The 26,995-nt window shown below is 32.4% G+C and overlaps 1 protein-coding gene across 2 annotated transcripts; it reads left to right on the top strand.

Annotated features, from left to right (window-relative positions):
• Nucleotides 1–58: 58 nt before the first annotated feature.
• Nucleotides 59–26,775, top strand: LOC123688750 (aquaporin AQPAn.G). Of its 2 annotated transcripts, none has more exons than XM_045627399.1 (6): nt 59–210; nt 22,234–22,450; nt 22,687–22,830; nt 23,328–23,618; nt 25,329–25,460; nt 26,459–26,775. In XM_045627399.1, exons 2-6 carry the CDS (start codon nt 22,247–22,249, stop codon nt 26,495–26,497), a joined length of 810 nt encoding a protein of 269 aa, XP_045483355.1. In that variant the 5' UTR covers nt 59–210; nt 22,234–22,246; the 3' UTR covers nt 26,498–26,775. The 2 variants fall into 2 exon arrangements, with proteins under 2 accessions (XP_045483355.1, XP_045483356.1); XM_045627400.1 differs by lacking the exon at nt 59–210 and adding an exon at nt 20,111–20,245.
• Nucleotides 26,776–26,995: the final 220 nt, after the last annotated feature.

The raw sequence follows: 26,995 nt of genomic DNA, 5'->3' as shown, positions 1-26,995 counted from the left end.
ATATGTAATAATCTAATCTATCAGACTTTGTTTTGATGCCGGCTGAACCCCCTCCAGTTTGTAAACAACTGCGAAACTGCCGGTTTACAGGTGTAGAAGGAACTCCATCCACTATTGTGCCGGCGCTCTGCTCAGTGGTATAACGATTTGAAAAAAAATCAGTCGCGATTGTTTTGCCGTGATATCAACTTGGGCCATCAAGTGAGACGGGTAAGTTTGATGATTTTCATAAATTGTTTCTTTACATTTCTCGATTGGAGTGAGATTTTTAGTCCAAATATCGAAAAAATTAGGATTATGAATAAATTTCGATTCTTTGAAGATTGAGCTTTGAATTATATTGCGGACGTGCGTTTTTGAACTTCTTGAAGGTTTTCGAATGATTTCAAAGAAGATTCGACTAGTCTAGTTTTTTTGAGAAAAATAAATGAAAATTGGAAAAATGAGATTTGCGAAATTTATGCGAATTCGGAATAAAATCCTTCAATATATGTAATTGTTTTTTCAGAATAATGACATGATATGAAGAAGTGCTACCATTCTACCCAAAACTTAATTTTTTCTCTTCAGTTTAAAAAATCGAAAAAAATATTAATTCCCTTGCTTTCGATACCTTAATTATGAATTTCTAATCGCAAATTCAACTGTAAGAAGTGACTCGAAGTTTAAAAATTTTAAATTTGTTTTGTATTGCCATGCTTTTTTATACAATATTTTCCAAATGTATCCAAAGTGCGAAAGTTTTTAGTTTTAGCTCTTAGGAATTTCCTTGAAGAGTTACACGCCTCCAAAAATTGAAAAAAATATTTTCATTACTATAAACAGAATAACAAAATTGAGATATATTAAACTATAAACTCTAAATCAAAAATTTTTCAGAGTACAACTCTAGAGAAAAATAAAACAGAGATAAGTGAAATAAGTAAATTATGGTCAATCATCAACAGAAATTTACACAAGAATGATATCATTTTTATATTTGTTTTTTTTATCAGGAAACTATTATTTTTACGAACATCACAACAGAAAAGTTACAAATTGTTTGCAATGAATCGTTATTTTCAACACATATTTTTGAATTGGGAAATGTTGTTTCGTTGCAAAGTTCTGGCACAAAATGCACTAGGAGTTGTATCTTTCCCCCTCTAAAACTCCAAAAAAATAAAAAAAAATATGTCCACAAATTTCTACTGTTTGAATTTTTTGCAATTTTAAGAAAAAAATTATTTCTCTTTTTCATTTTTGAAACCGTGTAAATTTTCAAGGAAACGCCTAACAGCTTTTCTTTAGATTAAAGACTCTCTTCAATTTTAATAAAGACTTTCGCACTTATTTGGAGATACCATGCATAATAGGTAGGTACCTTTTGAATTTCGATGTCATTCCTTTAAGCCTTTTAAATTCTGAATAGAATCAACAAGCTCCGGCGCTATCCACGGAATCGATTACAAATTTTGAGCGCTCCCCGAACAGAGATGTAGAATAACAGTATGAAACTTCTTGGAAAAATTTCTTGTTGATCGCGTGATCAGAACCAGAAAAAATTAAATAGTTCACTGGCAACAGATTTGATCGTGTTGAGATTGCATGAAATTGAATATAAATTAACAATTTCAAGCTTTGTGCCAAATTCTACACAAAATTTCATGTTGATCACGCCTCCAGGAACATAGAAAATTTGAGCAGAATGTATGAAAAATGACAAATATTTTGGAAAAAATAATAAAAAACTATATAAAATAATATCATAAATATATTAGGGCAAGTTATTTGGACCAAAATATGGCAATCGGACGATAAAGTGGAATTCTTTCTTTTTTTCTGCTGTTTATTTATCGAATTATATTATTTTATGTTTAACATTTTGTTGTTACTGGATCTCCCGCTACCATAATGGTTCCTGATGATGAATTCAAGTGGTAGCTTTTTTCAATAAACCTTTCTAGAAATTTTTTGATGACAAAAAAAATGAGAAAATAATTTTTACGTAATATTAAAGACATTTTCGAGGAATAAGAATTAAAGCGTTGATTGTCTCAGAAGGACTAAGAGGTTCAATTTTGTTCACTAAATTTCATGTATATATTTTTCTTAGGTTATAATACCCCACACATAGATTTTGAATTTTCCTTAGGTATACCAGCATTTGAATGTGAAAAATCTGATGGTGGTCTGATAGCCAACAATAATAATAATTCCTCAAATAATAATTGATCAAATTCACATTGCTTTTCTATTGCAATTCATTATTTTTATTCCTTTTGCGAATTTATCATTTTAATTGTTTTTTCCGTCGATAATATGTTAAAATAGTATTTTCCTCAAATTGTCTCGAGTTGCACTGGATTAGATAAACTATCTGTATTCTGAATTTTCCTCGAATAAATCGATACTTATAAGTATTTCTTTATGAAAAACTCTTCGATTTTTATGCGTATATGTGCGTCTTCTCAGTTGCTACATCTTTTAGGTCGAAATTCGATCACTAATATCAGTGGCTTTGCGGTATTCTAAATTTATCACCATATTTCAACATTATGTGATAGATGTAATTCTTCTTATTAGATCTGATGAAAAGAATCACCAGTTTCTTTCTATTCCATATTAGGAATACTATAACATCATATTTTTAATTGAGATTAACACAGTGCTGAAATTATGATACACCTTTTGAATTCCAAGAGAAGCGTAACGAATGTTTTAGGTGTAATAAAATTACTTCAAGGTAAATCTCTTGTGGAAAAACGGAGTAGGTAGCTAATTGTTGAATAATTTGGCTTACCTTGATTTCTAGGAAGAATTCCGGCGACATTTTTTATTGTATATTGTAATTTTTTTTAAAGGAGTTCTGGGTATTAGCAATTCTTCGTGACCATTAATAATTAGATGATATTCTGGTTTTTCCAATTAATCAGATTGAGCTGAACGAATTTTTCCAATTTTTTAAAGTCTTCTTTCATTGGAGTTGATTTAGAATTAACATTTCATTGAAGCTTATCACAAATTTTTTACATCACTTGAATAAGTTTTCGAAAGTTTAAAACATCGAAACTATCAGAATTAGGAACTACATAGTGACGTTATTATTTGTATTATAAGAATGAAATTGCTAGCAACGTACAAATAATGTTTGGTCTCCTATAGTTTCGAAATGAAACTTCACTAAATCTGACTAAGTTGGTTTATATGTAAATATAAAATGTTTTCCAATAGAAATGATAAAATTTAAATTGATTATAATGACAACACTGTGTATTATTTTTGACATGTTTTATGTTATTTGTAGGTCATGCCATTTGATCATTAAACGATACACACTTCAACAACGTTTAGAAATTGTTTATATCAAAATTAGTGCTCATTTATGCAAATTTGAAAATAATTTAGACGACATTATTCAGTTAATCGACTCAATATTCGTGGTAATGTAGGATTTTCGTACCAGATTTCCTGCTCTTATTGTTTTAGAGAACCGAAAGATATTCCTCAATATTCTAAAAAATTTTATGATCGAAAATAGTTAACCAATACCCAGCATATTCTACATAATAATTTAGTAAATACTTCCTATATTGAAAAAATATCAACTCATTGAAATATTCTTAATTCGCTATCATTTTTTTTCTCTTCTAGATCAAGAATCCAAGTTGCAAAAGGCAAAATTGGGAGATCAATTCAAAAACAATTCTTTTTCTGTACTTCACCACCCATATTCTTATTTACAAGAACATTTGATATAACAATTTTTTTTGAGATAGTTCTGAACTTACGAAATTCTGAATGAAAAAATTTTTTAATTCGATATTCAATTCATATTCATCTATCAGACAGACCTGAAAGAATCGCTATTACATAACATTTTTGGATGAACCTCTGGAATTTCCAAAATTTCATCTTCTTCTTTCTATTTCTGTATTCAAAGAAATGGATGATCATACTGAGCTGTAGAATTCAACATGTAGTCGACGAAACAATTGTTGCGTTGAAATAAATTCATTTCACCTTTTATCAAGATTACTTTCCGTCAAGCAAAGACCAAAATGATCCAAGAAAATATTTAATATTCAAATTATGCCAAGAATATAAACATCTTCCACGAATAGATCTTATGATAATTCCTCATAATGCCTACCATTTATAACAATTGCGATGCGCGCCACTGCAAACTTTCATTTAATTAATCTCACCTTCGATAAAATCTCATTTATCCCAAGGGGTATGTTTTTGTTAGCTCACAGAAAGGGTGAGTCACACTATTATAATTATAATTGATTAAACTAGTGTAACTTGTACGAATAATGGAAAATAATTAGAGATGACTAGAGTTACGTCTAGATTCTAAATAATGCGGTTTTTGTATAAATTATTACCTCAGTAGGTGTCTAGCTCATATAATGATTTTCTTAGAAGAAAATTATCGAAATATTCCACCCAAAGATTAAATTGTTGGTTTTTCCAGTCAACGGATAGTCGAATTCACTACTTCAAATTATATGTCATGAGTTGTCCATAACTTTTTTAATGGGATATGCGCAGAATGCAACATGTAATTTCTGTTTTTGCTCGTTTTGCTGTTCAACTAGATGAGTTGATACCAATATTCCAATGTTCACTACATGCTCGATGTTTATGATGAAATTGTATATTTCTCATTCTTTAATTAGGAGAACATTAAGCCAGAAGAATTTGTTTATAATTCCTTGTTCGTATATATTGATTAGTTTATCACTAATAAAAAGTCCTCAATTCTCCAATTCTGTCGAAATTTTTTTTTGTATAATTATAACTTTCCATTTGAATCGTGTTTCAATCAAATCTACGTTAATAAATTCAAAGAATCGATGTCGGTTGTCAGATTATCATAATTTAGATGTTCTAGGTATAGCATTTCATGGATACCTAATACAAAAGTGTGTATTGCCATTGGCAAGAAAACTTGCTTTTAATGTAAAAATCTTGCAATTTAGGTTTTGGAACATGTTATATCGTTTAAAAGGATATTTCGTGTCTTTCAAAGTATTTTATGAAATGCAAATAATTCCACGGGTCATTCCATTCAGAAAAACGTATTTTCTATCGTTTAATAATGTCTCACTAAAAATCAGAGTTCGAACAACCCTAAAAATTAGGGACGTATTTAGTTATATATAAATAGGTAATACTCTGGAAATTTGGGATTTATTTATTAATTCTTTATAAACACCATCTAGACAGTAATTACTTGAAAGGTAAAAACTACAAAAAAGAAGCAAAAACAAAACAATGAGGTAAATCAATCAATTTAAACTCGAAACCGCTATTAGGGATAGGGATGAGGAAGATGATACAAGAAGTAATCAAGGGGCTACGGCAAACCGTAAATAGTATCAATATACAGGGTATTATATTTAAAATATCGCAGTTGTTAGTGCTGATTGATATAAGTGGAACAGTTGCTGGCCGTGATATTTCTCGAAGAGGTTATAATGGGCTAGCGAGATCTTGTGATTTCTCTTGACAGGGCGCCGCCAGGAGCGGCATACCGGACATTTTGCCGGGGCGCCAAATCGTAGGGGCGTAAAGTCAATTAAAAAACAAGACTTTTTGCATCTTTAAGAACCACGCTGCCTCTTTACTATAGTTTTATGAATAGAGCGTCGTACTTTTAATTAATGCAGGACGTTCTTTGATGGAATCGACAAAACGTCGTTAGACAAATTTGACGAGGTGATTTTGAATTGAAAAATACGATTTCATAAGGAATTGAAAAGATGCTAGAGAGAAATAAGAGGCTTACTTTGAAAAAAAAATCGTATAAATTAGGCAAAGCAGGGCGGCAAAATTTTATTTTGCCGGGGTGCAAAAATGTCTGGCGGTGCCCCTGTCTATTGAGATATTATTGGAAAACTCTTTATTTGTAATGACATCATACATCTAAAAGAAAAAGGTCCAAGAATGTATTTATTATTTTCATATGTTTGTTGTTTCCTTGAGAAAATTTTTTCGAAAAAGTAATAAAAAACATTTTATCAAAAGTATCACGTAATTCTCTGTTTCATGGCATGTCAATAACCAGGAAGCTCGATAGATTAACGTTCGGAAGACTGAATTCATTGCCGCCGCCAGACTTTTGGCGCCCTGGTAAAATCAAATTTTGCCGCCCTGCTTTGCTTAACTCGCCTTTTCGATATCAATAAAATTAGAGTTTTTCAATTCTTTTATTTAACAACAGAGAGAATTTGTTTGTGTCAAAAAGGGTATGTCTTGTTTTATCAACTAACTTTGCGCCTCTACAATTTGGCGCCCCGGCAGAATATGCGGTATGCCGGTGGCCTGACTGAATTTTAAGCAAAAATCTGCAAGCAAGAAACTTCATCTCATCTTGAATTCTTGAAGGAATATCCTTGAAAATGAACCACTACAGAAATTGTTGTTCGTTGGTCATCGAATTGAAATAGTAATGATCCTGAAATTGAGAGTAGGTCTATGCAACATTCTACATCAATTGTCTACTTTCCAACAAATATCCACTACTTGCCGATTAAACCATTAATAGCACCTAACCTGAATTGGAACTTCCTTTTCTGACTCGGACAATCATTTTGTAATCAAACGTTTTTTCAAGCATGTTGCTCTCTTCGGTTGAAAAGTGAGGGAGACCTATGTCCGGTTTCATTGAAAGTTAATTCGCGTTAAGTTCACGGTTTTGTGGAAAAAGAACGGAAACGCATTTTCGGTACACTCAGTTTTTATGGTGCGTAAGTTTCATTTGTGATTGTGGCATGATATTATTCTTCTTCCGGAAAATCTTTTCACTGTGAATGTAACAACTGGAAAGTTATACCGCATAATTATAAGTTTGAAGTTGCTTTCGATAAAAACTATACCTAACGCACCGGTAAAATTAGGGGAAGAGTTAAAATCTCAACGTTTGTATTTCATTTTCTCTTGAACTCGTTGGCCGATTTTGGCAATTATTATTTGGAATTTTAGCTTATTGATACCTCAGAAACATGAATGTTCAAATATCGTCTCCAGTTACTTTGTTGAAAGTATGATATTTTCAAGCTTATGCACGTATGACTATTAGATCGGCTTCTGTTAATTTTGTAATTTCTCACGCTTCCATACAGAGAATTTTTTGTAGCCACAAACTACATGCGTTTAAATTCATAAGGGGTAAAGACTATATCAATTACAATCAGCAGAGCCGACCAAGATCTTTTGGCGCCCAGGAAAAATGAAGTTTCGACGCCCTGTTTTGTCTAATTTATCTGGCTCAATACAGAGGTAATTCATTATAGGTAATAATATCTACCCATTCATCATATTTTATTGGAGTATTAAATTAATGTCTTTTGTTTTTATAAAAGGAATTGTTTTTGGCACCTGATGAGGGCTCTGTAGAACAACTATTTATTACTACGTATTTCTCAGTTTTTAGATTGAATGAGTTATATACTTGAACTGAATATTCGTTTTTTTCAAATTTCTTCTTTATTTTCTTTGTTGTTATGTGTCTGTTATTTCTCTCAGGCATTTTTTCAATTTCATATGGAATCGTATTTTTGAAATCACCTTGTCCAATTCCTCATATGTTTTGTCGATTTCATCAAAAATGGCCCAGAGTTATTTAAAAGTATTGAGCTCTATATTGAAAAGACGACACAGTTCTTACGCGTTTTAGTACCAAATTTGTATTTTCATAACTAGTTGAGAGCGTCTATTTGATTTCAATGAATTTGGCGCTTGACAATTTTTTAATTTGATACAAAGGATGGTATTTTCACTGATAAAATATTTTGTGTTAAAAGATATGTCTTGTTTTAATTTGGCGCCTCAGCAAAATGTCCGTATGGCAGTCCAGGCGGCCTAGACTCTATCGAAAATCACGGGAAATAAGCTCTTTGGAACAATATTATTTATTTCACTTATGAGGTTTTGTCATGGCAGACTTTGATATCGAAGTCAAGGCACCCTTTATGTTGAATTGAATTATTAATTAATGAAAGGGAAGCATTGGTATGTTTCTTGAAAGAAGCTGAAAAATTGGAATTTTTCAAGCAAAAATCTCAGTTATTGAGATCGGAAAAAAGTTCTCTTTGAGAAAATTTGAAGGTTTTTTCAGATTTCAGACTAATTTTCTGAGAAAAATATGTGAATGATATATTGGAAAAATAAAGAATTCACTAGGTAATCTGATTTTCAATGAAAAAACTTGGTATTTCGTATAAGTCGAATGAATCTTTTGTTTCAAGAATTCATCTCTCCCAACAAAGCAAAACGATAAAATTTCAAAAATATTTATTCAGCTAGAGGTACAATATCAAACAAAATGAAAAACGTTATCAAAAACTATTGAATTCAATGAAAAAGCTAATAAAACGATTAAATAAATTGAGGTCAGTAGCGATGTATTTATTGATACAATTTTATTGTTTTTTCTTTTGGTCACTCTAATGATCTATTGTCTTTTGAAATTGTTTGTCTAGTCAAATGAATACTTATAAATTAAATATTTATACAGTGAAGGTTTCACACAATACTGTATTCTATTAATTATAAATTATTAGAGATTTATATTGAAAATTCAAGTGGACGCATTTGCACCTAATAATCGAAAATTTTGATGTCCTGTGAGAAAGGATGAATTATGAATAGTTTCAGGATTGAGTAGGCCGAATCACAAGGTTTTCATTATCCGAATATACCCATAAATTGTTGCGTGGCCAGTTTTATCAAATTGAAAGACAGGTGTTCTCCAGAATTATAAGAGGAGTGGCGTCGGACATCCCTAAATCGATGGCGAATTGAATGAAAAACCTTTAATCAGGTTAATTCGGATCGTTTATGCTGAATAATAATTTCTTTTTCTATTCCTCATATGGCGTGTATCCTCAAATAAATCAAGAACTGATTCCAAGATATCGGGTTAATTCTCAAGATAATCGTATTTGGGAGCGTCCTCTGAACAATAAATAGGGAATTAGGTTGTTGCGCCACAGGATTTATATGGGGAAGGTAGGGTTGTTCTGGGTGTGATAGCACACATAAGGCTCTTTGTCAATGTAGACTATGAGAATTAATTTGGTTGGGATTGTTTGGGAGCATGTCATTTTTCAGAGAAAGATTATTCAAATTACTAATCAGGATGTTTCTACTGTAGGTCTATAGATTGTTGTTCCCTTAATTTATTTCAATGTTCCTCAGTGACCAAATATTTTCCCCTACAAGTGTTAACAAATTTGACAAATGTGAAATGGAGTTGAAGCAAAATAATAGTACATTGTGCAACAAGTGAGGAAAGTCCAACTTTTCTCGCGAATGTGGAAGTTTGTGGCACGAGCCTGAAAGGCGAGTGCCGCAAACACACGAGCGAGAAAAGGACTTTCTCCACATGTTGCACACTATACTTTTCCTACAACTGCACAAATTTCATAATTCAATAAATGGACTTGATTCAAATCAAAATGGCCTTCGTTGACAGTATGTGCTAATTTATTGCGTTTCCATAGAAACGACTCAAAAACCCAATTTCATTGGTCTACCAAGGGAGGTGTGGGCAAAGTGCCGTGGGGAATAATATTTCCCACAGTATGCGCAATACATAGTTTTGCAATTGAGTAAACTATGCAGAATACGCTACTTTTCATAGCAGTTGTAGGAAAAAAATTTTAAATAGCCCTCTATCTGGGCTGCTGTCACTTTTAAAGATGTCATCTTCATAATCATAGAATTCCATTTCCAATGAACGAGTGCTGGAAAACCTCCTTCTTAGATATTTTTATAATTTTTTTAGAAGCATTCTTACTATGATACTTTGTTGAATTCTCTTTCGAGTATTTCTATCGGGCACTTTAAAGTGATTATTTATAGTTATAGGGATTGTGAAACTCCCACAGCTTTTTGAAATACGAAATTTTATTTGCAAATCAAAATTAGAGAATGATTCTTCGTTCGATATTTTCATCCATTTTACAAATCGCAGAGCACACTTGAAATGAATTGGAAAATTAAGAAATTGTCAACAGAAGGTGAAGTATTTGTCATTTCACTGGAAAGGATATACTTATATATCCTTTCCATCGAATCTTTTAAATTATCAATTCCAGTAATTTTTTTCATTGCAATTCAGTTGAAGGTCGTTGACTCAAACATCGTGGTGTTTTTTATAAGGCTATTTTTTCGATTCGTTATGTCATACAGTTTAAAAGAGACCTGCGGGACTTCAGTATTTTGCTATTCAACAATTGCACACAGACCGGTTTGGTTCTTTTTTGGCCAATGTTTTCTACCATAACTTCATGAATGCATTGCAAATTGTCAGGTGGTAAGTACATTTGTATGGGTAACCATGAGTCAATTTATGCGGAGCCAACATATGTTGTACGTGAAGATTTAGGTTAATCGAGTTCTCTGATCAAAAACAACATGCATTTATCACGTTGTGAACTGAAACCGAGTACGGATAGAGAATAAATTTGATCGATTCAAATGTCAGTATGATTGATCTTATCTTGTATATATTTTTGTGTGGGACGAAGAGATTGACTGAAGAACGTTTGTTCTTCAGATGCTAGAGTTTTTTGCTCTATCTAATGAACTACTCCATAGATGTAGATTAGATTCAGTGGCTATAATATTTATAGAGGAAAATAGATCCTAAGAATTGTTACTGAAACTGTAATGGATATTTCTTCGTAACAGAAATTGAGCTTTTAAGCATTATATAACAAGTACAATAATTCAATATTTCTAGACATTTCACGTAAACGTTACAGCAAATACATCACTCAGTTTACATGCTTGACATCTATGTACTCCAATAAAATCGTTATCTTGAATAAATGCTATTGTTTATTTTCGACATATTTCAAATAATTTCCTTTAAAAGAAATTGAAAATAATTTACATGGATATATGGATCACAATTGTGAATTTTTATATATGATTTGTTTTCTAAAGATATTTCAAAAACTCAAAAATTTGGAAATAGTTTTTTGATTGAAATTAAGATCAATGAATCACCTTCTGAATTTTCGACATCTACACCATTCACTCTGTAGAGGGATAGTGTCATTGGTTAATGACATTTATGCATCAAGGAAAAAGTAACAAATTCATGTAACTTGATGAAAAGGCTTAACTTCTACAATTTCCATCAAATTTTGATGGAATTTGGTAAGGGTATTCTTTTTGGACCTCAGATGGTTCAATAAGAATTTCTGTTTTTCCAGATTCCCATAATATTTCATGGAAAATTTGATTGGGTCCTTAATGTTTACAAGAGAATTTCAGCTCAATAGGACCTTGTTCATGTGCAGAGGTTCTAGGACCTCAATTATTCGTGCTCTATTTGAGGCTTTATTGTAAAAAAATGGTTATACATTTATGATTCAAAGTATTGTCTATGGCTGGCCACTACTTTCTCCCATCTTTCGGGTAGCGTACGAATCCCGCTGCGTTGAAAAAACTGGTCATCTTTTGAAGTGATCCACGAATCGATCCAATTTTTCACTTCTTCATAACATCGGAAGTGCTGGTCCGCCAGGCCGTGTGTCATTGATCGAAACAAGTGATAGTCCGAGGGAGCAACGTCTGGGTAATACGTTGGGTGGGGTAGGACTTTCCATTTCAACGTTTCCAAGTATGTCTTGACCACTTTCGCAACATGGGGTCGAGCATTGTCATGCTGTAAAATCATTTTGTCATGTATCTCGTTGTATTGCGGCTCTTTGTCTTTCAATGCTCGGCTCAAACGCATTAATTGCGTTTAATAACAATCGCAAGTGATTGTTTCAGTCGGTTACAATAACTCCTAATACACTACGCCGAGTTGGTCGCACCAAATACTGAGCATGAATTTGGAACAGTGAATATTCGATATGGCCGTGACGTGGAATCATGGCCGGTATATCCCCATGTTTTTCTGAGCATGGGATTATCGAAATGAACCCATTTTTCGTGTCCAGTCACAATGCAATGCAGAAGTCCCTTCCGTCTTTGTCTTGCAAGCAGCTGTTCACAAGCAAACGCCGTTCAACATCTCTTCTCTTCAACTCGTACGGCACCCATTTCTTTGTTTCTAAATCATTCCCATGACTTTTTGAAATGGCTTGTTGCGTCACTCCCAATGATCCTGCCAATTCTTGTTGCGTTTGATGCGAGTCTTTATCAAGTAATACCTCTTCGAAAACAGTTATATTGTTTCTGCACCCAAAATAACGTACCTACTATGAAGAGCTGAATTTTCAGGAGCGAAGCATGCTACATCCATTGAAAGTTTTTTTTGTCGCCATATTGTGTCCTCTGAATTTTTGCTAGAATGTGAATAAATAAATGAAGAATATTATCTGACTATTATGCGGCGTTTGAAAGAGCAAATTCGCCGAAAAGACCAGATCTCTATCAAACAAGGTTATCCAGGGAATGAATTTCTCGACAACACTCATCAAAATTCAACGAACGGCGTATTTCCCTGATATGGCTCCAGCCGATTCTTTACTCAACTCAATTTACCAGTTTGAGTTTCCTGTTTTCAGTCGATAGAAGACTTGAAAGAAAAGTAGTACTGTCGAATTTGAAAGTAAGTTAAGAAATAAATAGTTTAAATCTGTATTCAACACCATTGAAGAACTTGAGTGATGGTGATGATGACCTAGCCTGAATGTGAGGTTTTGAGGTATCTGCGACAATAATTTCAAATAATATTTTTTACAATACATACCTATAAGATATTGGAATCTAAGGAGATAAAAGTTTATATTTTCTTTTTTGTCCAACTAGCATATTTGTATGACGATAATTGTTATGCCCACATCACAAAATTAACTACAAAATTCTGATTTGAAACGATCTCTGAAAGACAAACCTTCAGGAGATCAAGGAAAGAAAAGATATCTGAATGTTAGAATTTCTCCTTGATGTTCATTTAAAGATATGTAGTGGACGTCACCGTTAACAATAGTAGATGAATTAACTCCAGAAATAATAAAGCACACAATTTTCCATATTTAACAGACGACGCTCCAAATGAGGATAATTTGAAATTACTGGGTCGAAACAGAAACAAAGAAATTCCAAGTAAGTTGACCTCGGAAAGGGAAACAAATCATTGTTTCATACTAGGAAGACATAACGATTATATCTACACCTAGCCTGAGGACTATTTCTTTTATAACTCCAACTGCTGAGTTCAATGTCCCGGAGGAGTTATTCTCACAAAAAACCGATGAATAGATTCTTGAACTGACATTGAAAAATATGGAAGAGGAAGACGTAATAGCTGGAAGTATATAGAATAGGTCAAAACTTACATCTGTGTTCTCCAAGTGGACTGGCAGAACGAATGAAGTACTATCTATACAAACGAAAATTTTACGTTGAAATATAATGTATCTTACCTTTGACGAATGAAGTCGAATTCTTTAGAAAAATGTGTCAGTTGTCAGTTTCTTGATATTTATATTGAACCTTCATAGAGTTGACTCCATAAACTTTTATAACTTCTTATTCATTGGGCGGATTTAGACCGCAAACTCATCCAGAAATGTTCAAGTGAAGAATTCTTTCTTTTTTTCAGTCTTAACGTCTAGACGTAAAGACAGACTCCAATTTATTAGGAATTATTGCCAGTGAGTTCAATTTAATCGCTTGGTACTATTCTCGGTCCACAATTGGAAAATTACAGCCATTTGGGTGAAACGATACTAATGATAGTTTGTTTCGTAGATCAAGGATGTAATTATCTATCTTTTGTTATATGTAGATATACCAAAATATTTGAAGTCAAACGGCTTGGCTTTAATAGTTTAAGTTCGATGTGATAAAAGAATAATGCCTGTAAAAACTAAAATCGACCGCAACTACAATTAAAATTTAAAAATCAATCACTTTCGATATCGACTTATAATTCAATATCCATTTCATCAGGAGACTATTCAATATTTTTTTACCACAAACTGAGGCTAGTAATCAATACGACAAAGGAATCAATTGCGATACAATATTCAGATGTGGTTTGGTTAATTCTAGGCGAATGAAGAAAAAATAATCTATTATATAGATCGAGATATTTTCTACTGAGTGAAACTAATTGAGATCAAAATCTAAAGCACTTTTGGATCGTCGCGTGAAGCACCTTCTCGGCTGACCATAGTTAAACTGGCGAAAAAAATTGAGCTGTTGGGACAAATTAGTGCTGTGAAGAATCTAAACCATGTGCGTAGCTCAAGAATAACTCAGAATGTTACTGTTATAGGCCGCGTAGTGTTTACGAAAACCAGGGTAGTAGATTCCTTCTCGATCTTGGGAATTAGGCATTTCATAAACTAGAAATTATTCGATAAAATTCAAACTAGTCATCTATTTCTGATTGAGTTTGGTCTAATCGTCTCTGATTGAAAAAACCTTTATATAACAATTAACACCTTAGTGACCACCAACGATAATGTTCATTTTCCCTCTCATTATCACATATTATTACAGCCTTAGAAATCACCTGTTCATTTCCTTCATCATGTTTGCATATTCAATTTTTCCGTGTAAATATTTGTACTGCCACTTATCACGTCTCACAGGATATATGGAATATGCATACAGATTGGAAACGATTTGCGTTTTTGGGTGAATTGCAAGTTCATATCCTGAGAATAATTGTTCGAAATTTTACAAAAAATAAAATTTTTATTTTCTTATGGAATTAATTCCTGACAACCCAGAATATACCTTTATTCTTAATGCAGATATAATGACTTCTTCATCATTCGTCGGTAGACATAAAAAAATATTCCTTTTTTGTACGCAGTTGCTTGGGCGATAAGTACATTATTTCAGAAATTATAGGTAAAAATCTGAAATTTTCGGGAAAAAATGGATAATATTCCCGAGACTGCAACTACTCCTGGACGTGAGCTACGCCCTTGAAACCTCACTATGATTTAGATCAGAATTCGATGTTCGAAAAACGTTTTTATTTAAGGGGTCTGCGACAAATAATTTGGGAGTTATAACGATTTTTGTATGGAAATTCAATTTTTTCTGTTTTTTCCCAAATTTCGAGTTTAAATTCTCTCAAAACTGTGAGGTCCACGCAGAATCAGTGAGTGGTGCCAGAACTCTCGATCTTTGATGAGCCAAATTTCGATCTCACCTGAAGAATTTTTTGTCAAAAAATTTTCGGAAAAATTTCCCTTAGGCAATTGAGAAAAAATAAAAGTTCCTTCATGGAAATATTGTACCTTTTTCATTGATTGATTCGACTATGTATATCACGAAATTGCTTGCAGTTGGGGGATTAATACATTATTTCAGAAATTATAGATAAAAATCTGAAATTTTCTGGAAAAAATGGATAATATTCCCGAGACTGCAACTACTCCTGGACGTGAGCTACGCTCGGAGCTACGCCCTTAAACCTCACTATGATTTAGATCAGAACTCGATGTTCGAGAAACATTTTTATTTGAGGGGTCTGTGAAAAATAACTTAGGAGATAATAATAATAATAATAAAGGCCTTTATTTATAGAAATTATAATACAAAAAATGCAACCCAGATAACGGCTGACAGTTCATATGAAATTAGTTGTCAAAAATTTGCATGTTTTTTGATCGCAATCGCAATAAAATATGGAAAGCAGCAGCGATAGTGTTATTCTACACGGTTGCCGAAAAAATATTGTACGCAACACGCCGGAAAATGGTTTTTTTGGACTCACAGAATTTTGTCGATTCGTCCCCTAACGTAACCCTATTTTCCGGACTTGTTACGTAAATTACTATTGTCAAAAAATTTCCGTAAAAATTTCCCTTATGATTGAAAAAAAATAAAATTTCCTTCATGGGAATATTGTACCTTTTTTTTATTGATTCGACTATGTATATAACGAAAATGCTTGCAGTATATTGTTGTCTATAATTTGAAAAATCTAAATTAGAGTATCTACACTTATAATAATTTCATTCAGAAAATGCATATCCGAAAAGGCTAAAATGATTAGATAAGGTCGATATAAATCATTGCACAATGAAATTATATGCGACAATTCCACTCACGTAAAATAATTTCAATTTGTGAGTACAAAAATCGTTGTTTACTATCGGCTGAATAGGAAGGAACAGAAATGCAAATCGATAAAAAAATCGGATAAATTACGTTACCGCAGCAACGCTAGCGTTGTTCGTTAATCAAGCGTTGGGCGTCTCTATTTTCTCAACAGTTTGTTAATTGAATATGTCAAAAACAGAATTGATACGCAAATAATATTCCAGAAGGAATACTGATGGATTGGAGCTTTTATAGGGAAAAACAGAATGGAGAAGATTATAAAGAATACGTCATTAACACAGTTTGGAACACAGAGAAAAGGTGGAAAGTACCTATATATTTCCAAAAATTTAATGTTACTTTCAACCCTTTCACTGATTTGGCATTTAAGAAATCTCGTGATACACGTAATTCTAACCGAAGTTAGAAGTTAATTTAGAAAATAGTTCGATAATATTAACTTAAATAAATGCTGAAAGGTCATTAATATGGGATAACAATAGTCTTATAGGTCTTTCAAAAAGAAAATTGCTGCATATGAATCAGCTTGTCGAGAAAGTGAGGCTTCCAATGGTTAAGTAGACTATTTTGAAGAAGAACAATCAAAAATATTAATTTAACTGGTCGCATTGAATTTGATATAGTCTTTTCTGTGCTGCAATAGAATATGTCTAATTGAAAACAGAAAACCCTAGCATACGTCCAGTAACAGTGTTTTATGAAATATTATCACGTAGGTACCAAAAGATTGATACAACAATGTTCCCATAGGAGTCAACAAAATTCTTAAGTGGATGAAAATAGCAGCTGAAAAAATTTGACTGGATACAAAGAATAAAAAAAATTTCTTATCATTCTCATCGCTTAAGCATCGTATCAATTTTAGCTAGAGCAGTTATTAATGAACAAGAATTAATTAAAATAACTGGAAATTCCTTTTACAAGTCTATAGAACCTTATTTACAACTTGAGCATCATTCACATCTCTGAAATAAAGCTTCGCATAATAAACTAGCTACAGCAACATTCATGTCAATATCATCAACAAAATCTGCATCAGTAAAGGAGCAAATATCTACTGAACCATTTGTATGTTATTGTTCTTTTAGTTTGTTGAATAGAGTTCAATTGAATTGAGTTTTAAATTAGTGAAATTGTCTTACTGGATACCATGCGAGCTCAGATCTAGCAAGATATTTTTTATGATGATATTTTCACCCTTATTTTTATACAACCGTAAAAAATATCCAGCTTAATCTGATCTCTTATGGTATAACACCAGAAAACTTCAATTAGGTATGGCTATTGAAGTTTCTGAAGAATTCATTCAAATATTGACAGTCTGCAAAAAAGAATAGAAATTTGGAAAAATTTATAAGTGTATAATATTAGTCATTCGATCGAAAGAAACCATAAATAAATCTCATGCATTTTAAAGAATAATCATAAAATGACCGCATGTTGGAATATTTCTTTTCTGGGTGAATAACCTGAGCAATGCCCTGGTCGAGAAAAAAGGTAAAAACGGACTGCATAAAAACAGCCAAAATTATAGGTAGATAATGACTTGCTTTAAGCGTGGCGGTCATCTTATCACGTTTTCCATTTCACCTAATAACAGGGGAGTAAATTGTACGATGATATGCCTACCAACCGATCATGACAACGCTATATCTTCAGTGGAAAAACACCAGCTAAATGGATTGAGGTACATTCAACGAAAGAACATTGCAAACTTTTCACAACCTTATTACGTATTATTTCCTCCTGTCTCATTTCGTATGGACGTCTCGTAATGAATATCACGGGTTTATTTTTATGAATTCGGAATGTAATTGGAAATCGAAAAATAAAAAATTAGAAGAAGTGAAGAGTCACATCTCATATGAATGTTTTTCCAATAGAAATGATATGATTATAAAAATGGTTATAATGGCAACACTGTGTTTTATTTTCTGACGTTTCTTATGTCAGTTTTTGTGTTAAGTAGGTATTGTAAATCTCAATTCCGGGTAATTTTCTTCATATTTTTCTTGAATTTGGCATAATAATAATTCCTACTTCTACCTTTTGTGAATGTATCTAAATTTCATTTCGAACAAATTGATTCTTTCGAAATTAACAGGAAAAAAGTTTCGTGAGGCCATATTTACGGAACACCTTGTCGGATTATGCAAATTAATAAACTCAACTGCAGTAGACTGTGAAATTTTGGATCAAAATCAAACCAAAGGTTGCGAGAAATCTGGATTCCATTAATTTCATGTTTTCGCACGCTCAAGTCGAGGCTCAAATTAAAGAATTTGCGAACACACCGACAGACAGACACAACATTAAAATTGTTCAGAGTGGCCTGAAATGCATTTTGCAATTTGCAAGTGGAAATTTTGAAATTGGAGACCTAAATTTCTTTCATCCAAAAAGTAATCACAAAGCTTCCATGTATATCATAATAAATGGAATAAACCTGATCTTGTTTTATTTACAATAGTTTTGGAATTAATAATTTCATTCATTAATAACTGTAACACAAATCTCTTCTATACTGCAAAAAATGTATCCAGACGAACAAGTTTTCACCTATCGATAATCAATAATAGTTGAAAAAATCTTAAACCGTATAAATCATTTGTGGATAGTTATAATTCTGACATTTCTTCCTTAGCGATACCTTAAAAGGAGTTTTATTGCACATATAAATTATTAAACAAGATGCGGTTCAGTTTTACACGTGATAAATATTTATGTGTTATTGACTTTGATATATTCTTTTTGATCTCAATTTGAAGTAAAAGGAATTGGATGTCTGCACTAGCAGAAGTTATTATGGGATTTAATAATAAAGTCGTGCAATAATCTTATTTATTAGCATGAGATTCATTGTAATACAACGTTTGAATGTTCTAGAAATTTTATCTTATAGAATATTCACCATCTGTTAGTTACGTTTAAACATTTAAGTACGTTTTTGATACCATTTTTCTACATTTACCACAAAGCTCACTCCAACCACTTCAAACCATAATGACAGTTTGAGCATTTCATGCAACTACTTGAAGGACTGAACATATTGAAGACAATTTTTTGTTCATTCTCATATAAACCAATGCATATAATTATCTAAATAGCTGTCACCTTTTGACATTTGGCAAGTAATAATTACGCCTTCATTAAAAATGGAGCGATACACGCATTGAAATTGTTAAAATTCATTACAAAAATGAAGATATTTAACAGTCAGTAACTAGAGCTTTTTTAGGCCATCGTGGAGTACTTTCTCGGCCAACAATAGTGAAACTGGTGAAAAAATTCGAGCTGTCGGGACAAGTTAGTGATGCGAAGAATCGAAACCGTCCTCTCAAGAACAACTGAGAATCGTTTTCTCGTCGATTCTGGAAATAAGGCTTTCCACAAATTATTTTTATGACTGGGATTGGAACACATTGATGTGGACGACGTTCATTTTTGCAAGAAAAGTCTCCTACCCGTGTTCTTTCTCAAAGATGTGATCACAATTGGCCACCGAGATCTTGTGATTTAAGACTTTCAGACTTTTTTCTTTGGGGCCTCGTCAAAGACAAAGTCCAAGTACCAATGATTCACAACCGATTCAAGATGGAATTCGTGATACAGCAGCAAATGTGAGAATTTGCCACTGAAAATTTTATGAAAAAATGCTGCAACCACAATTGTGGTGGCCAATTATTGTCTGATATCGTTTTTCATCATACCTTCGTCTTTACACTTAAACAAACACCCATAATGTTTTTTTTAAGATCAAAATTAAAGCTCTTACTTCCTAGAAAACCCTTCAGAAGGAAATAATAAACCAAATGTGTAAAATTTGCAATGTATTTTTTTCGAATCAACAATCTACGATAAAAGTAGTACTTTCCTATGTTAAGGTATTCGGGTCGCGCAACATTTCAAGGACGATGAATGTTCTTCTTTCTACGAAAATTGCCATTCCAAATAGAGTAGCTGGAATTGCAGTAGATTAATGGAATACATTTGCATTGTATTGTGCATTATTTGTTTAGCGCGTAGGGTACATAGGTTCACTTGAAAATTTCAAATTGTTGTTTACAAGTCTAGTGGCAGATAATAAGAGAGAATGGTTGAGTTGAACTAAGTGGATAATATGATTTGTATCACGTTTATTGAGTCGTATGAACTGATTGTTTATCGTGGAAGTTATCAAGATCTTCAAATTGATTTGGTTAGTAGTAGAAAATGATGAATAATTGATTATTTTCGATATGAACAGGAAAAGTACCTATTGACGTAGAGTTGAGATCTTTTGATCGTTAACTTAGGCATTGAAAATCGAAAACTAAACTTATTTTTTTCTTAGTTATTCCAGAGAAGGTTATGATAAGTAGGGCAGAACTATCGTCTATTTCTGATGTATTGACCTAGCTTAACGGGCTTTTTGGATAATATTCTTCTGCAAACGTCAAAAAATGTTGACTTAATTAACACTACTTGTTGCATAGGGCCAATTAGCCCTAATCTGTAACTATAGTCACCATATAAATTGATTTTATAAGGTTCTGCATTTCTCAGCTGCGCTGCAATTTTTCGCATATTTTTTTCAGGAGAATATTGAATATTATACACTACTCACAACCAAGTGAAAATAATCAGTTAAATTCAAATATGACATTTTCATAAATTTATATAACGGAAATCATCGGAATATTCTTCGAGTGAAATCTACGTTTTGATGCTGAGAATTTTTGAATGAAATGAGCAAGAGATGCCGTGATTTGATGTCTGTGCGTGTTCAAAGTATATCATGACATTGATTCACCTCCCTTTGAAACCAAAACAAGGCAAGCGGAAGATTCGATCATTAGACCAACGCATGCAAAGTTTTGTCTATATTTTCGTCAAATGCTTTGGATTTTCGAGTTGTAATCATCACGAAATCAAGTTCAGAAAGAATCATCTGAAGACATTGGTAATGACAGCTTCATTATGTGTACCTATAGCGTTTCAATAGTTCAGATATTCAAATATAGGGTGCCCCAGAATTAGTGGTGAATAATTCATCAACATATTCTAGAATCAAAAATAATCTCTTTCAAAAAATGTTCCTTAACGGAGCAACACTGCTCTTCAAAAGTACAACCCTTTGAGTTTCATTTGTTTTCTCCGGAGCTCATTTTACAAAAATCATATAATTTGGTATGTCTCATATGAGAATTTCAGTGGAGTGCTTCTAAAACTAAAGGTTTCAAGGGCTTTTTCCTCAAGTTTATTTTTTTACCTCAGTGTTTTTAAATTTTGAATTTTGATTTTAGGTTTTCGAAAACTAAAAAAAATACTTTTCGCTTTGTTCGATCAGTCCATTTTCGAGAAAAATTCATTTGAATACTGGAAATTGAAGAATATTGAAAAATAGTGTGAAATTAATCCTTGACGCCCCCAGTGTGGAACGCACCTGATCTGAAATTGAATGATAGAATCATACCAAATTTCGAAAACATATTTTGAATTTTCCCCAATATTTTCTATTGAAGAATACGATGGTGAATTAAAGACCACTAATTCTGGGACACCCTTTATAACGTTTTTTTTTCCAATCTTAGGACAAATATTGATACAACTATACCTTTTTCAATTTCAGTTCAGAAAATCAAAGTTCTTTTTCTGTATTTCAAATCCCTATTCTGAATAACAACTCCCAATTCTGAATTAATATTTTTCATCTTCTGAAATCCAATTTCTTCTTTCTGAATTACAATTGGAAAGGGTATATTTGGCAGAAATATTACTCATATTCTTTTTCTTGCAATTTAAATGAATATATACATCATTCAGAATAAGAATAGAAATATTTTTTTCGAAGAGAAAACAAACCGTGATTCTTTACATGAGATTTATTGCAAAATTACCTATTATACTCAGCTAAAATATCAATTATATCTACGTAATTGCAAAATGGCGAATGAGTCGGTAATTATTTAGAACAAAATCATTGATTGCAGTAGATGCATTACTTAAATAAAGCCATGGAGTAGATTCGTATAAATTCTCTATTAACCATACATGAATAATTTTTTATCGAAATAATACATTATGTCTTCATCTTTCCTTAATCTTATATTGTGATCTACAGAATAAAATGACCTTTTTCCTAAAATATAATTGTATCTGTATACCAGAACTATCACATTTCTATAATTTTATTTATTTTTCCAGATAAATCTTCACAATGGGTAAATTCAAAGAATCCCTAGGCATCAACGAACTGACCCAGAAGAAAGGTGGAATTTGGAAAGCACTACTCGCAGAATTTCTAGGAACACTATTGCTAAATTTCTTCGGTTGTGCATCATGTGTCAGCTTGAAAACTACCACGCCAAACTTTGTATTGATAGGACTCACATTTGGTCTAACGATATTCATTGTAGTCCAGGTAAAATATGAGTTTCCTTTAGGTTAGATAAAGTTATAACCAATAATGGACGCGGCTACAATTACATTTGTAATTGAACCAAAATTATATATTATAGTTTTTTGCGAGTTGTTTTAAAACCTTTTTCATACATGAGTGTTTACACTTTGATATGCCCCACTTAAAATCAGATAATCTTATATTCTCAAGTCCAATGAATGTTAAAGTCGAAGGCTATTCACACCATTTATTTTCAGACATTAGGACATGTTAGTGGAGCTCACATAAACCCTGCAGTCACTGCTGGCATGTTAGCAACAGGAAATATCCAAGTAATCAAAGCAATATTGTACATCATTGTTCAATGTTTAGGAGCTCTTGCAGGTTCCTCCATTCTCAAGGTAAGAATAATCAATATATTCATCTACTTTATTAATGCAGGGTTATTAATGTTCGATATTATTAATTTCTATGAATAATTAATAGACTTATTGAGTGAAGCATTAATCATCAATTATTTAATTACAATGGACTCCTATAACCACATTTACTTTTTTGAACAAAATCACACAATGTGTAGCTATATTTTTATTATTATATTATTTTTTTTTTTTATATTTTATAGAGGTATATATTTAATTCTGAACATACATCCCAAAATTTCCCATCGAAATTATAATTTTCACCTACTTTCAAATGGAGAACAACTGCTGTGTGATAGACAATCAACTTAATGTCTGTCAAATTGAGTCAATCTATTCTTCAACTTGATATCGATTATCAAATTCACGCATTTAAAAAAAAATGGTTGTAGCTTCTATGTAGTTTAATTATTCTACAATCAAGATTTTATTTTTTTTTTAAATAAAATAATAATCATAAATCCTCTCAATTCCAGGCTGTAACCCCAGAAAACTTCCAAGGCGGCCTTGGAAAAACGGTGCTCACCAATGAAGTCACCGAACCGCAAGCAGTGGCTGTCGAAATCTTGCTTGGCTTCGTTTTGGTCCTCACTGTCTGTGGAGTCTGCGACCCAAACAGGCCAGAGGCTAAGCCGATAGCAGCCTTGGCCATAGGTATGGCAGTAACTCTAGGACACTTGGCTGTCGTGGACTACACAGGGTCTAGCATGAACCCTGCTCGTAGTTTCGGCGCTGCTCTCATCACCGGCGACTGGGAATGCCACTGGGTGAGTTGATATTGGTCATTAAGAAAGTTATAGGCAACATTTGTGAATTTGAATTTACCTTATTGAATGTAGAACTAGAGAAAAGTAAGACGTTTGCGGTGTTACTATTGGTGTTCCACAAGGATCTATACTGGGTCTTCTTTTATTCTTGGTTGAACCCAGATTGGCAACGTTTCATGACAGCATTTCACTGCTAAGATGAATATCCCATAATTGAGAAAGAAGCTTACAAAATGAAAAACGTCTGGTCGTTTTATACTACTCATGGTCAGCAATCAAAATCTGGTCTTGATTGACGCAACACATGAAGTATCCCTGTGTGTTTCATTGTTTGTATTCAGATAATTCTATTGAAACACTGGGATACTTTGGAAGCTAGGACTTTTTGGTGTGAAATATTTATCAATGTACGTAGTATTTTTTCCAGATTTTTTTTTTGTTTGTTTTCTTGCTTCGGGTATCAAGCTAGGAGAATGAATGTGATATAGCAACAGACTGATTTACTGATTTTAATGTCAGTAGGCCAAGAAAAGCTATGTATGGCAGACTGACGGATTTTCTTTATACGATTTTTACATTCTGCATAATATTCCAAAACGTAAAATGTGAAAATTTATTTTCAAGCGGTATACGTTTGGAAATAACGAAGCAAAATTTGAATTATCACAACTTTCCATTGAGGAATACTGAGATATCTTGCCAGGCAAGCGTACTTGCGTTCCCTCATTATTACTCATATAATTCAATATCTACCTAGTAATTGAATTTCGAAGAAAAACAAATTTAGGATTATACCTTCAACATTTTCAGAGTGATTGAAATCATTCAGGTGTTATTATTGATTGCTATAAATGCTAAGAAAAGGTCAATGTTGTAATTAAATAGGAAGCTCTGTCACCTATTCGATAATGCCGATGACATAATTTGAAATATATTGCGTCATAAGATGAACCCTTTACCCGAGATTCTCACAAACAACCCAAAATATCTGGAAAAGTTTTGTTTCCATTGAATTCGTTTTATTTGCTTCATTTCGAGATCTATATAATCTTGAGTTGAGTCTTCACTAAAGATCTATAAACATTGTACTAAGGTGAAGTATTCCCTTTTATATCACGGATTATACCAACTTTCGATTTTATGCCGTTAAGTTTTCAAGAAATTACTTTGTTCTTGAATATATACAGGGTGTTTAAAAAAGATTCAGCAATATTAAAGGGGGTGATTGCCCAGGTCATTCTGTACATAAACCGTTTTTAATTTATGATGATACAATTTCAGGTAGAAATTGGTCTTCTTATTGATTCCAAAAGTTTATTATTAGAAATAATAAAGAAAATTGAATTATTCTTACGGAAAGTTGCACATTCATCATTTTTTCGATATATTACTTCTTGTTGAATCACTTGTTTGGTGAAATCTGAACTAGTAAAAGAGGAAATCTTTATGATCTCTTCTTGACTTGAAAGAAACACAATTTTCGAATTCAATATATCTGCCCGCAAAATTCTTTTTAAAGCGTTCTGAACAATTTGTTGGAGTTTGGTATTAGGAGTATTTGGGTTGGGTCATAAGTAATTCCACAGGAATTTCAACTCTTTCGAATTTACGAGTGTGCGCATGAAGCTGATCTAATACTATTTTTTTTTCAGTAACTAAGGCCGAGGATCCTTTGGCATGATAATTTATGTTTCTATTATTGTGTTTCAGGTCTACTGGATTGGACCAATTCTAGGAGGTGTTGCAGCTGCTCTCATATACAAACATGCTTTTGCTGCTCCATCATTAGGACCAGTGAGAATCATTGAAAGATATACAACTGTTGTAGCGGATGAGAAAGAGGTAAGGCAACGGCACCACAATTAAATGCTTTATTTTATTGAATCAATGGAGAAATAATTCAATGAACATTTTCCATCAAGCTTCCAGGAAAAAATGATACTGTGAGTGTAATTTTCTACCTATTTCTGAATATCAAAGAAGTTATTCATTCCAATGCATAGTAAAATTTTAGACAAGAAAAAAAATATAACACGAGAAATGAAATGAAAAATACTGACGTGAAGTCAGGAGCTTTTGAGCGCTCGTCTATTCATGCGATTTTTGTGCTATTGGAGATCACAGAACATCTATTTTGGCATAGTTTGAAATTGTTGTCCTATATATAGACGAAAAATCTCAAGCCAATCTATTATTGCCACGGAAATTTGGTTATTTCTTTTCCATTATTCTTCTTGAATTTTTTTACGGTTCTGATTATGTACCTAAATAGCTTGAAATTTTGACCGAAGCTTTAAATTCTAATTTTTTATCTTCATTTGAAATCTTAACTCCGTCGGTTTTGTGGTTATGGATATATTGGGAAGAAATTTTTTTTTCGATATCAATCTTAAATTTTTTCTGATTCTTCTCACGCGATCAACGGAGTTGATATTCTGTCGAAAAATCAGCCCATGGGGGACCCCCGAAATTTTTTCAGAACTACAGGATTCTAATTTCACCGAAAATAGTCTCAACTTTTTTTATTTTATTATCATTATTTTTATTGATCGCAAAATTCGCAATATTTTTCTGGAGCTTATAAGTCAACGTACCCCCCTCGAAATGTTTTCTAGCTACGGCCTTACAAAACATTCTCAGTTTAGAGTATCGGGTATACTAATTTTTGTTTGGTTTGATTTACATAAAGCTTTTAATTTTGTTTCTTAAGCGGCCCACACACGCTCAGTGATGCAGTTGGCCTGAGCATAAAACTATACAATTATTTGAACTGAGTGTGTGTGGGCGCCATAAAGATCTGTTTACTAAATGTGATTGATCAATGATTTTTATTTCTACAGCTCAAGAGATTAGATGCCACAAAAGGTGAAGAAGCTTGAACCAAAATGCACGATATATTCCACTGAAGAAACCTAAAAGTGTGTTCAGAAAATTTGTTTCTCAAAGTTTATTTCTAGATTTTAAGTTATTTATTATAAGACAATCGTTTATGAAATTATGGAGATGTACCTATTTAAATCTCATTGAGAATTATAAACATATTTATTGTATGTATAAATGTCGAATATAATTGTGTAAACATTCGACGGATTTCATTGTAATAAAGTTTATGCTATAAACTGTTCACGTTCATAAAATAAAGCTTAATTTTCATACACATTGAATTTTTATTGGCGCGGCCTGGATGTATCAGACAGATCCAGTACATTTGAAAAAGCTTGCAAACTTTTATGCATCCTTAATAATGAAACTACTATTCTTGAGAATTGTATAAGATTGATTTGTTGTTAGTTGTTTCCAAAAATACGCTTCGGCAATAATGAATGCAAATATTTCAACGTGTTAACGATAAAAGTAAAAAAAAAGAATGCTGAAAA

Source organism: Harmonia axyridis, chromosome 1 (assembly GCF_914767665.1).
Source record: "Harmonia axyridis chromosome 1, icHarAxyr1.1, whole genome shotgun sequence".
Taxonomy (NCBI): domain Eukaryota; kingdom Metazoa; phylum Arthropoda; class Insecta; order Coleoptera; family Coccinellidae; genus Harmonia; species Harmonia axyridis.
Note: the sequence above shows the minus strand (reverse complement) of the source record. Positions and strands in the feature narration are given on the sequence as shown.